At 30.8% G+C, this 17,230-nt stretch overlaps 3 protein-coding genes across 3 annotated transcripts; all 3 read left to right on the top strand.

The window, feature by feature from the left end:
- Window positions 1-1,759: 1,759 nt before the first annotated feature.
- On the top strand, window positions 1,760-6,592 carry LOC107415381 (protein farnesyltransferase subunit beta). Its single transcript, XM_016023688.4, has 14 exons — window positions 1,760-2,002; window positions 2,093-2,179; window positions 2,414-2,519; window positions 2,614-2,649; window positions 2,934-3,016; window positions 3,124-3,177; window positions 3,396-3,447; window positions 4,103-4,167; window positions 4,576-4,632; window positions 4,936-5,008; window positions 5,214-5,300; window positions 5,376-5,514; window positions 5,768-5,892; window positions 6,199-6,592. Exons 1-14 carry the CDS (start codon window positions 1,881-1,883, stop codon window positions 6,433-6,435), a joined length of 1,323 nt encoding a protein of 440 aa, XP_015879174.1. The 5' UTR covers window positions 1,760-1,880; the 3' UTR covers window positions 6,436-6,592.
- A 1,301-nt stretch (window positions 6,593-7,893) lies between these two features.
- LOC107415453 (CASP-like protein 4A1) lies at window positions 7,894-10,508 on the top strand. Its single transcript, XM_016023783.4, has 3 exons — window positions 7,894-8,635; window positions 8,888-9,023; window positions 10,107-10,508. Exons 1-3 carry the CDS (start codon window positions 7,980-7,982, stop codon window positions 10,299-10,301), a joined length of 987 nt encoding a protein of 328 aa, XP_015879269.1. The 5' UTR covers window positions 7,894-7,979; the 3' UTR covers window positions 10,302-10,508.
- Window positions 10,509-15,033: 4,525 nt separating this feature from the next.
- Window positions 15,034-16,537, top strand: LOC107415400 (2-methylene-furan-3-one reductase). The gene is made up of 4 exons (XM_016023719.4): window positions 15,034-15,331; window positions 15,415-15,738; window positions 15,847-16,006; window positions 16,090-16,537. Exons 1-4 carry the CDS (start codon window positions 15,122-15,124, stop codon window positions 16,353-16,355), a joined length of 960 nt encoding a protein of 319 aa, XP_015879205.1. The 5' UTR covers window positions 15,034-15,121; the 3' UTR covers window positions 16,356-16,537.
- Window positions 16,538-17,230: the final 693 nt, after the last annotated feature.

The raw sequence follows: 17,230 nt of genomic DNA on the forward strand, positions 1-17,230 counted from the left end.
TCGGGAAAGTTAATGGGACCCGCACTTTGGTCTTACTTTGTGGATTGTAATTGGTTATCAATCTGATCGCCTTACGTGGCTGAAACATGCGTGGATAAGGATGTGGATGGGGAATATGGAAGAAAAAATTGAAAAATGTTATCCCTCGTATAAAAAAAAAAAACACAATTTGAATTTGTTGAACAAACTCAAAAACAATTTGTTAATTAATTTATTAAATATTAATATGATGAACATGATTATAACTGAGTAATTAATATGTTTAATTTGAAATTGACACGAAATTAAACTATCATTTAAAAATTTAAAACATTAATAAATAAATAAAATTTTTAATATATAATAACAATAATTTGTTAAAATACTTGAAAAGGGATTAGCATTGATAAACATCTACTAATAGCTTTTGTTTTTTTTTTTTTTTTTCTTTTATCACAATTTTGAGGGATGGGGAAGGTTTTTATACAAGTTGACTGGTAGACGGTTTGAACTTAAACTTAGAAATATATTATAAAAGTATGAATTTGAATTATGGGGATATAAAGATTTGGAATGATTTGTAATGTTAAAAAAAAAAAGACATGTTTAACGGTTTTACTATTAAACTAAATCTAAAAATCCAACTAGACACAACTGTTAACACAAATTGCCCAGCTTTAAATAATAAATAGGTTGATATAACTGTAAACATAAATTACCACTCCATTGATGATGCATCATCAATGGATTTTACATGCTAATAAAACCATTTAATAGGCTATCATTTAAGATTTAGTTTTTTCATATTAGGTTTTTAATTTTTAAAATAAAAAAATATTAAATACAATTAATTAATTTTATCAAACCATTATACCATTATGAATACGACTAATCATAATTATTACTGATGAGAAAACTCATAAAACACAATGATGTAAGTGGCAGTAGTTATCTAGGGAAGGTGTATGGAGCCGCCAACATCTATTCGGCTTATCTGGTGAAGGAGCGGCCCATGGTTGAGCCATCTAGGCCCAATTAATGGGCCCCATCTCTGTCCATAGTGAAAAATAAAGTGTCCGATTTGATCATTCCAATTTAATCATCAGCAGATTCTACCAACACGACAATTTAATACTAAAACCATTCAGCACATCTTCAGGTACAGAGTTATTTTCAAAAAGAAAAAAAAATACATTTAGGATATATTTTTTAAAATTAGATTTTTAATTTTTAAAAATAAAAGTATTAAATTCCGCTGTTTAGTATTTTATCAAATCAGCATTGATTTAATTAAGAATGATAATAACAGGCAGTGATGTTAAATAGCAAAACTCAGGGTAGGATAGTAAAGGCTTTCGGAGCCGTCAAGAACAATTTGGGCCTACAGCGTGAAGTGTGGTCACTGCAGTCCATGATTTTAACTTCACTGGCACAGGCCCATCTTACCTATGACCATAGTCATAAGAAAACAATATTATTAATAAAATAAAATATAAAATTTGGAATATAAAATGTTTAGATAACAGTAAAACCAGTGGAAATTTAAAATTTTATAAAAAAATAAAAAAAATTTATATTTGAATAATTTAAAAAGTAAATTTATAAATTCAAATAAAAAATAAATTTTATAATATGAAAAACAGATTCTATTAAAAAATATTATTTTTAAAATTTCTAAAAAAATTAATATTATATATTTTTTTAAATATAATTTTATCGTTTAATTTTAATATATAAATATTTTTAATTATTTATAAATTTTATTTTTTTCTATAACCAAACACCCCGGTGAAATTGGCGGCGCTTTTTCGTTAGCGTTACTTATTTTTGGGTTTCATAATTATAATTTGGTGGCTCTCCGGTTGAAGTTTCCAGAGATTCAAAGAGTGTGGAGGACAGAGATGGAAGCGAGGGAGTCTCAGGTGGCAACGGTGTCTCAGCGGGAGCAATTGATGGTGGAGAGTAAGGTGTTTCAGATCTACACTATGTTCGCCGATCTTCCCCGCAACGCTCAATCGCTCATGTAAACCCCCAATTTCAATTTTTTTTTTTTGTATTTAATTATTTAAAAGTTTTATTGATTTGGAGTTTGATTTTGATTTTGATTTTTTAGGTTGGAACTTCAGCGTGATAACCACTCGGAGTATCTTAACCGAGGTTTAAGACAACTTGGCCCTGCATTTTGTGTTTTGGATGCCAAGTAACTTTCCTTACCTTTCAGACTATGCTTGTATTCAATAATAATACCAAATTAATTATTGCTTCAATAGCTTTTGGTGCTAATGTTCTTATTGTAGATTAAGTCAAAAACTATCAGAGAGGAAGAAAAATTAAAGTTTTTTATTTATTTATTTATTTATTTATTTTAATTTTTAACGCAATGATTAAATTTTTCTTTAGTGCCAATTTGTTAATATGTGCTTATGGTTTTCAGTCGACCTTGGCTTTGCTATTGGACCCTGCACTCGTTGGCACTACTGGGGGAGTCCGTTGATGCTGAACTGGAAAGCAGCACCATTGATTTCCTTAGCCGTTGTCAGGTATGTCAAATTTCAAGTCTTTCATCACTAATTTGATGTTTAGAAGTATATTTTTTCTCTTGATTATTGTCTTGGTCTTCTGTTATACTTGTAGGATTCAAGTGGTGGATATGGTGGTGGACCTGGTCAGGCAAGTAAATGATCCATATAGTGATAATGATTTTGCCGTTTTTGATATTATATCTTGTGGAATATTGTTGCCATTGGCAAAAACAAAAACAATAAATAATTAATGATATGAGTGGGGGAAAAGAAAGTTTTTATTTTTATTTTTATTTCTATTTTTTATCAACTTCTACTAAGTTCTTAAGGACTTGTTCTCAATGATTAGTCGTGTTTGATTTATCCTTAGGATCTAGAAGATGAATTAGTTTCTAATCAATGATCAATAATTCTAGTTACTGTTTTCCTTAGTTGCCTCATCTTGCAACGACATATGCTGCTGTCAATTCGCTTGTTACTCTAGGCAGTCATAAAGCTTTATCATCAATCAATAGGTGGTCAGTCTATGCCTCTTCTGTGTAACTAGCCTTTTATTTGTTTTCTATAAAAAAGCCTCATCAGAAAGTGACTAAACCTGGTGTTTTCAAATTATTTTTTACAGAGATAATTTGTATGCATTTCTGCTTCGCATGAAGCAGCCAAGTGGAGGTTTCAGGTGTGACATTGCATTAGTTTTTATTGTTTTATAATTTGAAATTAGAAACTGATCTGTTACTGCACTTGCATAGTAAAGTTTCTTCAGGATTTACTTTGTTATTGAATATGTTTTTGTTTCTTATTTCTTCACTTACTTTAAAGATATATGCATGTAGAATGAATCTTTTAGCATCCTTACATCATGAATTTTAATGTCATTGAGTGCTTTTCCACCAGAATGCATGATGCTGGAGAAGTTGATGTTCGGGCTTGCTACACTGCCATATCTGTAAGTTAGTCCCTCTATGTTGGGGATTGCATATACGTGCATGCATGCTTACATACATGCTCACTATCACGTGTGTATGTTTTTTTTTTTAACAAAGCCTACTTGTGTCCTTGTGTGATTGTTTGGAAATTCCCACTTTAGCTGCAAATACAGCACCTTTTTTATGGGTAGCTTCTCAACCTACAGTATCAAATGTTCTGACTTGGCTATCATATCAAAGGCAAGAACAGAACAATCATTTTGTCTTAAGTAGCTATATCTTTTTTTTGGGACTGTTTTGGACCGTTAGGATGGGGAATGGGGATGGCGTTAAAGTAATAGCCATATGACCAACATCAGTTCGTCTTGGTCCTCTACTGCCTTCCATAGCCTTGAGAACATCTTAATGCCTGTTCTTACACAATCCTCATTGTTTTAAAGCTGTGATTGACTATTTTGTCTTCCTACTTCATAAATTCAGTTGGTTTTTGGTATGTGCCTTCCTTGGGGATGCATGGTAAATAGATTTTGTCACAAGGGTTGATTCAGACATTTTCTACTAAGTCTACATGTACTATACGTACAATATTTGGTTCTTTTTGTGAATTTCTTTTGTTTACAACAATGACTACCTGCTTGCTCAATTTTCCTTAAGAAAATCTTCTTATTTGATCAGGCTGCAAGTATTCTAAACATTTTGGATGAAGAACTGACTCAGAATGTTGGAAATTACATTGTAAGGTTGGTCTCCATTAGTTTTTTATTCTGGTTTTCCTTGTAATTTTCTTATGGCCATGTTAAGTCTTTGGCCCTTGTCCTACCTCATCAATATGAGGCTTTGAAGCATATCATGTAAGATGCTTTTTTGTTGATTTCCCACATCTGCCAGGATCATTTGTTCCCTCCTTCCTTCTCCCTACTCTTTTGTTTATGTTTCAATTATAAAGTAGGTTCCATTAGTTATTGTTCTGGTTTGGCGAGATTGGCCTTGTTTAATAAAAAAACTCTTGGCTGTCCTTTTACAAGTGACCATTTCCATGTTGCATATCATGGGTAATGGTTTCGTTTCTGCTTCTAAGTTTCTGTCTTTCGGTATTTCCTAATTAGTTTGAAGAGTTTGAAATTGCTTTGTCTGAAATTGCTCTGCAGTTGTCAAACTTATGAAGGTGGAATTGCTGGGGAGCCTGGTTCTGAAGCTCATGGTGGGTATGTTATTACAAATTTACTTAATTTCTCTTTTTCTATGTATATATATGTTTACAATATAAATATGTCATCTCTCTTAATTCTAGATGATGAAGCGTGAAGCTAGACTGGAAATTTAGAAGTTCAGTACTCCTTGAGCAAGTGTAAAACAGTACAGAATTTGATTCCTAGAGCTGTATAAATGAAAAAGAAAAAAACAGAATATATATATATATATATGTATGTATAGATATATTATAAACTAGCAGGATGAGTAGCCTTCTTTAGCACGGTGTCTCATAGTTTTGGCAATTTGTTCTTTAGGTACACCTTCTGTGGGTTGGCTACAATGATTCTGATCAATGAAGTTAATCGTTTGGACTTGACTCGTTTGATTGTAAGAAAATGTTGCTTCTCCTTTCATAATTTGTATAATTTATTTTGTTGTCTAACTTTATACATATAATGAATGCTTGTTTTCATGTAGATTATAACAATTTTGTAGTGCTAACTGGATACATCGTTAGTTGTAGCACTCCGTTGCATTGTTCTCCATGGACATACTTTGCACTTTATTTTAAATGTTGTTTCTATTGTACTAGGATTGGTTGGTATTTCGGCAAGGAAGGGAATGCGGATTTCAGGGGAGAACAAATAAATTGGTTGATGGTTGCTATTCCTTCTGGCAGGTACTTTCTCATTTTCCTGTTCTTTTTATGCGTTACATCAAAAACATGGTAGGATTAATGATGGAAAATTGCCAGGGAGGTGCTTTTGCATTATTACGGAGAATTTCTTCATTTGTTGATGAACAATTGGTGATGCCGGGTACTGGAGGACACTCCACTATAAATATGCCACACAGTTCTACAGCATCTTTATCTGAAGGGGAAGGTCTTCCAGGTACTTCATCGCAAGTTGATAACACTTGCCATTTTAGACAGGGAGTTAGGTAGAACTAGAAGATTTTAAGATGGCCATGGATATCCAGTAGGCTATATCACCAAGATAAATTTGGCCCTGTGTATCTATAATCTTTTCTCCTTCTTTATTTATATATATATATATATATGTACATATATATATATATATATTTTTTTAAAGCTGTATGTTATGATTTTTTTATTCACTTTTAGTTTTTCATTCATGTCTACAGGATTTAATGCTTCTTCTTCAGTGAATCTAAATGATATTGGTTACAATTTTATCAATAGACATCCAGAAATGGAGCCTCTCTTCCAAAGCATGGCACTGCAGCAATATATACTTCTATGCGCGCAGGTTTGGGCTTGAGAAATTATTTGACATAGTACAACTTGATACTTTATTGGATGAGAAGTAAACTATACTTTTAAATAAAGATCCTCAAGTTCTAGGACATTTACAATTAATGCAACTGTAAGTTTGTTGGATGGATCGTTGGGCCAATTAAAGATTAATCTTAATCATCGTTACTACATGTTGATATTTTGTACTAACCAATCAGATAGAATCTTCCATGCTCTTTCTAAACTCTTCTTCTTCTTCTTCTTTTTTTTTTTTGGCTCTGAAGGGGTTTAAATTTCTGACAGAATTCATTTGATGCAGGATCAAAGTGGGGGACTCAGAGACAAACCTGGGAAAGCTAGAGACTTTTATCACACTTGTTATTGTCTAAGTGGCCTCAGTGTGTGTCAGTATAGCTGTTCAGAGGATGAGGCGTCTCCACCATTGCCAAGTGCAGTATTGGGACCGTATTCCAATCTGTTGGAACCCATCCATCCCTTGTACAATGTTGTCTTAGAACAATACCATGAAGCTCGTAGATTCTATACGAGTTCTTGAACGATATGTGTTTTAGGTCACTATGAAGTTTCATAATTATGGGCGTATGAATCCGCTTTGTTAGACTATTTATTACTACTTTGGACATGTAGAAATGGTAGGGAACTCTTGCTCTTCCGTGGTATAATTAATGCAAGGACAACATTCTTCCTTCTTCCTTTCTGGTCCAATTAAGTCTGGCTTTGGTATTGAAGATCAAAGTAACTAAGTACCATTTTGTGTCTTGGTTTTTTTTTTTTTTACTATTATAAATTTTTCATAAGTCCGTTTTTCATTTCAGAAAACCAACTTCGAACGGCACAAACTTTATGAAGTACATATAAAACCTACAGAAAACTGTAAACATAGCAATATTAAAGTAAATATCTTCAAGCAAGAATCATTGCAAAGCGTGTGATTTATACCAATTGCTGTGCAACAAGTTGTGTAATAGGATGATTCAGCAACCAAAATTAAGAAGGAAAAAGAAAAAAACAAGAAAGAGGCGGACCATTTTTTTGTTTTTTTGTTTTTTCCTGACGTGATTGTGGGGTCTTTTGACGTAGACAATTGAGAAGTAATAAACTTTTCTAACTATGCAAATCAATGGCATCCACCTCCCCCAGTTTTGCAACCACTTGGTCTCTATGTCTGCGCTAGCCGGTGTTTTGGTGGTCCCACCGACCAACCGTCTCTAAATATCTCCCTTCTGAAAGCACATAGAGAATTTATTCGTAATTTCATTGAATTTTAGAATTTTAAAAAGCAAAATGAATAATTAATTTTCTTTCCGAAATTTTAAATGATTTATTTTAAATTCTAATTTAAATTTATGAAAAATTTAACTTATTAAGGATTAAAGACTCATGTTTATTTGTTACAATGAAACAATATATTCTTCTTTAAGTATGTCTTACATTAAAACATTGAATATTAAAACCAAATGCTATACAAAGAAACATTCTAATTATTTATCACCAAGTAAAATATCCTCATGAATATATATATATATATATATATATACACACACACATACATAAAAGAAAAAGAAGTAAAAGTTATCACGTATCAGTCAAGTAATTTTTTAATAATTTAACGAAAAAAGTAATTCTTACAAACATTATGAGTGAGTTTAAATCAAATTAATCCATTTTTTTATTTCTCAGTGCGACTCGATTAGTCAATGGAGTCCATCAATAAACCAAGTGCGATGTTTACTAATACCAACAATTTTTTTTTCCAGTTAAAATTACTGCTAACTGTAAAATCTGTAAGTTGCGATATTAACATATTTATAAAAACTGCCTAATTTTTTTTTGTAAAAAAAAGAAAAAAAAGAAAAAAAAAACCTGCTAAATTGATTTTTGGAAAGAATAATAATTCTTTTATCATATTATTATATTACTTTTAAAAAAAGAAAAAATAAAAAAAAGAAAAAAGAAAAAGGTTTTTCTTGACCAGTGAGCTTTTAGTATCGACAAGAACGACGCGTATCTGGTTTTCCAAAGCGTAACTGTTAAAAAAGAAAAGAGTTTCGAAAACGCATTCTTCATCTGTGCGATTCGATGCAGAGTCCAACGCAGAGCCAAGTGACTCTAAACGCAGAGCGACCACCGAAAAACGATGAAGCAGAAGCACAACATCATTTAGAACTTGAAGGGCCTGAAGAAGATGATGATGATGAGCAACAGGATAAGCACTTATCGATGTCAAGCTCCTCCTCAATCTCTTCGTGTTCTCAATCTCCAACCAAATTCCCTATTCAATCCACTCACTTCTCCAAATCCCCATCCCCTCCACCACACGAGTCTCCTTTACACGATTCTCCTTGGCACTCCACCTTCACTTGGCTCCAGAACAGGTCCCCCAACACTCCTTCGCCTCTGGCCCTGCCCAACAGATCCTTCCCTGCCGAGCCTTTAACCAGGATTCAGGATCCCCAGACCCAAGATGGGTTTGTTTCCCACGCTGAAGAAAGTCCAGAAGAAGCTTCTGGTAGTGGTGGTGGTGGTGTTGGTAGGTTTAATAGGAGAAAGATGATACCGGACTTAACCAGTAGGAAATGGACGACGACGTCGAAAAAGGAGAGCGGTGCGATGAGGGTTTTGCTGGGTTTTAGAATTTGTGTGTTTTGTTTATGCTTGGTCTCTTTCTCGCTTATGGCGGCTGATAAGGAACAGGGTTGGGCTCTCGATTCTTTCTATCGCTATAAGGAGTTCAGGTTTGTCAGACCCTTCCATTAAATTTTTTTTTTTTAGGCACAGTTACAGTTATTATTCTGCTGCTAAAGTCATAAAAGCTATTCCTTTTTCCTTTTTTCTTTTTCTTAGTACTGATACCGATTTACATTTTTCTGCTAATTGGGTTTTGGAAACCAGCAATTTTCCTTTGCTTTTCCGTTTCACTCAATATTTATTTATTTATTTGATTTATTTATTTATTTTTTCCCCTGAAAGTGAATTGGATTTTGCAGGTATTGTTTGGCAGTGAATGTGCTGGGATGTGCGTATTCTGGGCTGCAAGTGTATGGTCTGGTCCGGTTCTTCACCACCAGGAAACACGTAGTTGACCATAAACTACGTCATTACTTTGATTTCTTAATGGATCAGGCAAGTCTTTGTTTTTGCTGAAACCAAAGATGTTTTATTATTATTATTGTATAATTATTGTTCTACCTAACGTAGGGTCCCCTGCTCTTTTTGTCCACACCCTTTCCTTTCTCTGGGTCTAGCCAATGGTATGGTATTGGGTGTGTATTGTCCCGTCACGATTTTGTTACTGGATTTGGGGCCAATAAATCTTATAAGGAGTATTGGCCATAATATGTGCTGTTGAAGCACTAGAGTTTTCCTTAGAGAATAGCTTAATCAATTCTGGATTATTTAGATTTTGACTTCTTGGATCACCTTTTTGATACCATTCCTTTTATCTTTTTGCTTGTAATTGTCACTTGCAACTTTACTTTTTTCTCTCTAGGATATTAGTGCTTTGCTTGACAAGTCAAAGAAATTGGTGATTTAATAATTTGCTTGGGGATTTTTTATAGCAGAATCCCTTAAAAAGGAAAAGTGTGGTAAAACCCTTTAAAATTGGATAACGTGGTTCACAAAGTGGGTAATATTATCGATAAAATGAGAATAACATTCCAAAGTGATAACATCGTTCATAAATTGGATAAGACATACTCTCCGTAAATTGGTAACATTTTTGCCCATAAATTGGATAACATTATCCATAAATACTTCCTCAATTTAAGGGGAAGTACTGTAACCTGATCCATTTGCTTGCCATCAGTTTAGCGTTTTGTGTGCCTGACTTTCAATCCACATTAGCAAATTTATCTCTTTTAACTACGGCCCTAAAGGTGTAAATTTGCTCGTTACTGGTTGATAACTCCAATGAATTCTTCAGGGAAGTGTGATTCCATGTGCCATATAACATAGTTATTATTCACTTTAGCTTCTCTGCAAACAAGTTTTATCAGCATGTCATTTTGCTCAATTTGATGCCTCTTTATTTTTATTTTTTATTTTTTTATTATTTTTATTTTTTTTGGGTAAACGCAGTGTTATGGATTTGGTTGTACATTGATGTCTTTGAAAAAAATGTATTCAACTTTCTGATGACATGAATATCAGAATTTTTTGTGATGGAAAACTAATGGAATGGTGGGTTTTTGTTTGGCTTGGCAGATACTGTCTTATCTTCTGATGTCAGCATCTTCATCGGCTGCAACTCGTGTTGATGACTGGCAATCCAACTGGGGCAAAGACAAGTTTCCTGATATGGCCCGTGCCTCGGTGGGATTGTCATTTGCTGCATTTGTTGCCCTTGCTTGCAGCTCTATAATCTCTGGTTTCATCCTTTTCACTCCAAAATCTTTATAGCTTCTGCTGCCTATATCTTCTGATGTATATGATCTTTTCAAAGCTATGTGTACAACTTTCATATAAATTTTTGGTCTTATTTTTGTCTGTTGAAACCGAATAATGGTTGATAAGCTTTTCTAGAGTTAATTCTAAAGAAACGTATGATGTATAGTTAAGTTTGTCTTTTACACTTGGATTATGAGCAAATAAATAGGTAGTTGAATATACTTTCGGCCATTTGGTTCCTCTATTTGCTAAGAATCCCTCTCACTTCAATATAATTTATACATTAATGGGGAATTGCTGTCTGCTGGTTGGATTTTTTGAAGCATATATTTGTGTATCAGAATGGTCTGTCCGCATATATAGTGGTCAGGAAAGGGAAACAGCATTTATCTCTAAACTTGTTCTTGTTGGATTTGAATCTTGTGGGGCTTAATGTGCTGTTGAACCTTGTTGGCTATTTGATTAGCCTAATTATCCAATAGTCACTGTATTTCAACTGAATTTTTCATTCTTCTGCTGGTTGGATGCTGTGTGCTTGTGGGATCGATTATCTGTTCAACCAAACGGACCAATTCTGTGTAGAACGATTTTCTCAATGGATCCAAGTTGAGTTAAAACCTGATAACAAAAGTCTTTTTCTTTATTTATGTGGCAAAAAGTTTGAAGAAATTTACAATTTTACGAAGTTTTAAAGATTTTCCATTTGAAAATGATGATCAAAAGTGCTGCATCTGATAACTTTTATGTCACGGCAAGGTCAAAAACATGCATGGCGACTCCTATACATGGCATATATGGATAGGGTGTGCGAAACGTGATGGATTTTTTTTTAACGCCAACGGTCCATTTGGATGATTACAATATTTTTTATTAACGCCAACGGTCCATTTGGATAAAACACTTCAACATTTTTTACCAAAAAAAAGAAGAAAAAAACAACATTTGGAGTGTAACCGTCTAACGATGGTGCAGTTTATATTATATTATTAAGGACTTCTTTCCGTTCTTGAATATAATGTATATATATACTCATGTTTCGACTCTTTAAGTCATATAAAATCTTAAGATATAAAATTCAAAAATGGTAAAATATTGATTTAGTAAATATCAAAGCTTTATTTAAAAAAAATGAAACTTGTTGAGATGCAATGATTAATAAATATAATATTAAATTTCAACTCCTGATGCAATTCAAAACTTGAAAAAAAGGTCCTAATATTAGTCATAATACTACAGATCTGATTTAAACATTATTATTATTATTATTATTATATATATATATATATATATATATATATATGTATGACTGGGGGATAAGCATAATTTCTGAAAAAAAAAAAAAGCGCAAATTTGATACACAGAATGATTATTTGCATAAAACATAAATGCTTATACATAGAATTACAAAAGGAAGAAAAATAGTTATTCTTATTAGTTTATTAATTTGTTTGGTTATTATATTGAAGTGGATTCAATGTTCAGTATTTCTAAGTATTTTTTTCCTTTAAAAAAAAATATCAAAGTTGGTAAAATTAATTAAAAGTCAAATTTTATAGTAATTTATGTATTTTTAGTATAAAATAATCAATTTAAATGTTTTTTAGATATGATAAAGTATGTTTATCTTCAAAATCAAAGAATACTAATCCTAAGCTTTTTACTAATCCTAAGCTTTTTAAAAGAACTGATTATGATTTATCATATTCAAATAGGAGAATATGATAAAAGAAATTCAGGATTATAATCTAAAATTCAAAATAAGTAAAATATAGATTTTGTAATATGATAAAATTCTATTCAGTGAACAGGAATCCATTATAATCTAATGATTGATAAATATAATTTTGAATTTTAGCTTTTGATACATTCTAAAGGTTAAAAAAAAAAAGATCTATATATTAATACTAATATTACAGATGTGATTTGACACTAATTATATATACATATACATATATATATATATATATATATATGTGTGTGTGTGTGTGTGTGTGTATACACATTTGACTAGAGGCAAGCATTAATTCTTAAAAAAATATGGATATATTTGGCATACAAAATGACTATTTGCACAAAATAAAAATACTTATACATAGGAATTAAAAAAAGGGAAAAATAGTTATTCCTATTAATTTATTAATTTGTTTGGTTATTATATTGAAATAGATCCTATGTTCAACATTTATAAATATATTTTTCCTTAAAAAAGATCAAAGTTGGTCAAAGTTGATTAAAAGTCAAACTTTATAGTTATTTATATATTTTTAATATTGAATAATCAATCAGAATTAAAATATATTTTAAATATGTTAAAATATGTTTATGCTTAAAAAAAATATATATGTTTATCTTTGAAATGAAACAATACTAATTCTAAGCTTTTTTTTTTTTTTTTTTTAAAAAAGAATAACTATTCCTTCAAATGGGAGAATATAATAAAATATTTAAAATTCAGATTTAAAATTTAAAAATGATAAAATATGAATTTAATGACATATTAAAATTTTATTTAGAAAATATAAACCCTGTTAAGACCTAATAGTTAATAAATATAAATATAAATTTTAATTTTTTATACTATCTAAAAATTGAAGAAAAATGTTATAATATGAGCTATAATATTAAAGATCTGATTTAACACTGATTTTATATATTAAGGGAAAGCATTAATTCTACATGTTTGATGTACAGAATGATTATTTGTATAGAATATAAATACTTATACGCAGGAATTAAAAAAGGAAAATAAATAGTTATTCCTATTAATTTATTAATTTTTTTGGTTATTATATTAAAATAGATACAATGTTTAATATTTATAAATATTTTTATTTAAAAAAATCAAAATTGGTAAAAATTAATTAAAAGTCAAAATTTACAGTTATTTATATATTTTTAGTATATAATTAATTTTATAGTTATATATATTTAGAGTATAGAATAATCAATCTAGGTTTAAATATATTTTAAATATAGTAAGTATGTTTATCTTAAAAAAAAAGTATTAAAAAATATAAAAAAAATATTAAAAAAATACTAATTCTGAGCTTTTTAAAAAAATAATTATTCTTTAAAATGGAAGAATATATATTCTTATGAAATAAATATTCTTGAAATTAGAAACATACTAAACAAAGAAATAGTTTAATTCACAAAATAATTATTCTGTTTATTCTGCATCCTAAATGTATATATATATATATATATATATATATATATATATGCGCGCGCGCGCGCTTAGAAATTTAGAATTATTTTTTCTCTTTTTGTATTCACACTGCTAATCACAAGAATTCAATGAATTTTTGGTTATGTTTAACACACAAACTATTGAGAATTTGTTTATAAAATTATCTCCTCCAAAACCCACAAATTATCTATTAAATTCATAATTGTTTCAACTACACATAGATTCCAAACTTAAGATCCTCTGTATATATATATATATATATATATTTTTTTTTTTCCGCATTTTGTGCCTGCCATTGAGGACCGGAGTTAAGCATATGCATACCGTGAGATCACATAGCCCAAAATTATGGGCACCATAGGTATATAATATTATATATATATATATATATATATATTTAAAAATGTTTTTTAGGGATTTATTTTTATTATAATTAAATGGTATAAAATTTGGAGATAAAAGAATCCTATAAAAAATTATAAATATTAGATGAATATATTTTTTGGAACAAGTAAAGCACATTAATGAGCCAAATTATTTTTATCATTCTTAAAATCAACATCACAGTTAAATATGACCACATGATTAAAGCAACCTATAGTAATGCGTAATAAATAGCACCATCTGCAAAAGTAATTAATAAAAATATACTTATAATTTTATTTGTTATTTTATGGAAACTGGTTTAAAAAGGAAAATTGTAACTAATTTAACATGCAAAATCATAATCAATACTCATTGCTTAAAAAATAGATATTTTATTTAGGTCTAATTGATTTATACCAAAATTAAATAGCTTTCAGAGGACCTTTCCCCTATTAAAAGAAATACATAAGAAGAAATAAAAAAAAAAAACAATTGTAAAGTGTTTGTTAGCGCACTTTCGTGACTTTGTTTTACCATAAATCAAGTTTTATTTTTTCGATCTTCTTTATTTTCTCTTATATTTGTTTTATTTTGTTTTCTTATTATTTGTTTTTTTTTGTTTTTTTTTTTGGCGTAAAAGTTAAAATTTATTTTTGAAAACAATTACCTGGATATGAAAATTAAAAAAAATTGCAAAGTCAATACAATCTTCAAAAGATGGTCTTGATAAACTTATTATTAAAGAATCACCAAATTTAGACTATGAATTATTATTATTTATTTTATATTTGTGTTTTTAAATGAATGAAAGAGGTTAATAAAAAATAAAAAAGTACAATGTTTAAATTTATACAAGCCAATTATAATTTTACATATCATTATAAATATTTAAATATTTATTAAATTTATTTATAAAATAACATATATTGAATTATTGATTAACATTACTTATATAATAATCTAAATATGAAAAAAACGAAATCAATATATTAAAAAATTAAACTATTTAAATATTAAAATATTATTTGATGGATATTTTAACTATAATATTAAAAAACGCCGGCGCCGGCCCAGAGCCGTTGATCTGATGATGACATATTACTCACCATTTTTATTAAAATAATAATAATAATGATAGTTAGGTAAAAATTAAAAATGACAAGCAAAAGGCGTTGATTTTATAAAAAGGAGGACAAAGAGACGGATATGATTCATCTTGACTTAGCTGGGTATCTAACCTCTCTGTAAAAGGTTTGTCCTTCTTCCGAATCCATTCATGGCTGAACCAATAATACCCTCAGTACACAAGGCTTGGATCTATCAAGAGTATGGAAAATCATCAGACGTGTTGAAGTTGGATGAAAATTTCCCAGTTCCACAAGTGAAGGAAGATGAGGTGCTGATCAAGGTTGTCGCAGCTTCAGTTAACCCAGTTGATTTCAAGAGGATGCTTGGTTCCTTCAAAGATAAAGACACTCCTTTCCCTGTGAGCCATTTTTCTTTTTCTAAGAGTCATTTTTTTTTTTAAAATTTGTTTTAATTAATTATTTTTTTATGGGTATTTGGCAGGTTGTTCCAGGACACGATGTTGCTGGGGTAGTGGTAAAGGTAGGAAGCAAAGTGAACAAATTCAAGGTTGGTGATGAAGTCTATGGAGATATCGCTGAGAAAGCTTTGGACGAACCCAAGCAGTTCGGAACTTTGGCTGAATACACGGCGGTTCAAGAGAAAGTATTGGCTTTGAAACCCAACAATCTGAGTTTTGTAGAAGCTGCTAGCATTCCTCTTGCTATCGAGACAGCTTATGAAGGCTTTGAACGAGCTCAACTCTCTGCTGGTAAATCTGTTCTCATTCTTGGAGGTGCCGGCGGAGTTGGAACCTTGGCTATTCAGGTTTTATTTTATTTTATTTTTTTAAAATAAAAGTATACTCTGTTTCTTAATACATATGTTTTCTGTGTTTTCCATAATATTGTCTACATAATCATAAATGTGATGCAGCTGGCTAAGCATGTTTTTGGAGCATCCAGAGTGGCAGCAACAGCAAGCACCACCAAACTAGACTTGTTGAGGAGCTTAGGTGCTGATTTGGCCATTGATTACACTAAAGAGAAATATGAGGAGCTTCCTGAGAAATTTGATGTCGTATTCGATGCGGTTGGTAAGATTATAATCCAATTCATGATTGTCGTTTATCATTGACAAAACAAACAATGGTGATGATGTTTTGGAAAAATGAAACAGGGGAAGGTGAGCGACCTGTGAAGGCAGCGAAAGAAGGTGGGAAAATAGTTTCGATATGGTTTCCTATAGCTCCACCCACTGAATTATTTATTGTGACTTCAACCGGAACTTTTTTGGAAAAGCTGAAGCCTTACTTGGCAAGTGGAAAGGTGAAGCCAGTGCTTGATCCCAAAACTCCTTTTCCATTTTCAAAGACTGTGGAGGCACTTTCCTATCTTGAAACTTCCAGAGCTATTGGAAAGATAGTTGTGTACCCTATCCCATGATCATGACTAGGAAAAATGTCAAAAACCCTTGTACCTTTAAGGTTTCCCTCGGAATGGTTAGATCTTATTTCGAATTTGAAGGAATATGATTAAATTATAACTTCTGCTAAATTTCCTGTAGTTAAATTTCTTAATATGCACTTCTTTTAAGTTCAAAGTTTTAATAAAATGGTAATTTAACATGATGTCATTCCATGGCTAGTCCTAGTTCAATCCCTGTTACTTTTCTTGCAAGTGTTGGGTATTTTGGAGAAATACCAAGAGGTGATCATCAATTGTAACAACAATAATACTATAAAATCAACTGAATATACTTAGCTGACTGTAGTTAATTAAATATACTTTCTAATTGTAACATTTAACTAAGTAATGAAAAAACACAAAATTGTTCTGAAAAACAATATATCAGAATATATCTATAACAATAGAAAATCTCTTATCCAGATCCTCGACAAAATTTTTTGATCGACTATAGGTGACAGACGACTAATTGGCAGCAATAGGTTCATCCTTGACGAGATAAAATAAAATAAAATAAACCTCTAATACATGCTCTTCCATAAGATAAAAACTATTTACAAGAATTGGAACGCTTTAGACTTTGTTGATAAAATTATTTCCATTAAACCCATAACTCATCTTCCAAGCCAATAAACTACAGAGAATGAAACCGAAAAGGTGAGGTGATTAACGATCCACAGGTCAGCAGCAGGGTAGCAGTGAAAGACATGCAGTAATACACAATACAGGACTGTACGTGGCGAACATCATCTGAAAATGAGTCCAGATGCATAACCCAATTTTTGTAAATTCAAAATGTGCTTAACTTAGTAGTCACTTCCTACAAGGAGACACATGCCAACCTCTTGATAAGC

This window comes from Ziziphus jujuba, chromosome 4 (genome assembly GCF_031755915.1).
Source record: "Ziziphus jujuba cultivar Dongzao chromosome 4, ASM3175591v1".
NCBI classification, from domain to species: domain Eukaryota; kingdom Viridiplantae; phylum Streptophyta; class Magnoliopsida; order Rosales; family Rhamnaceae; genus Ziziphus; species Ziziphus jujuba.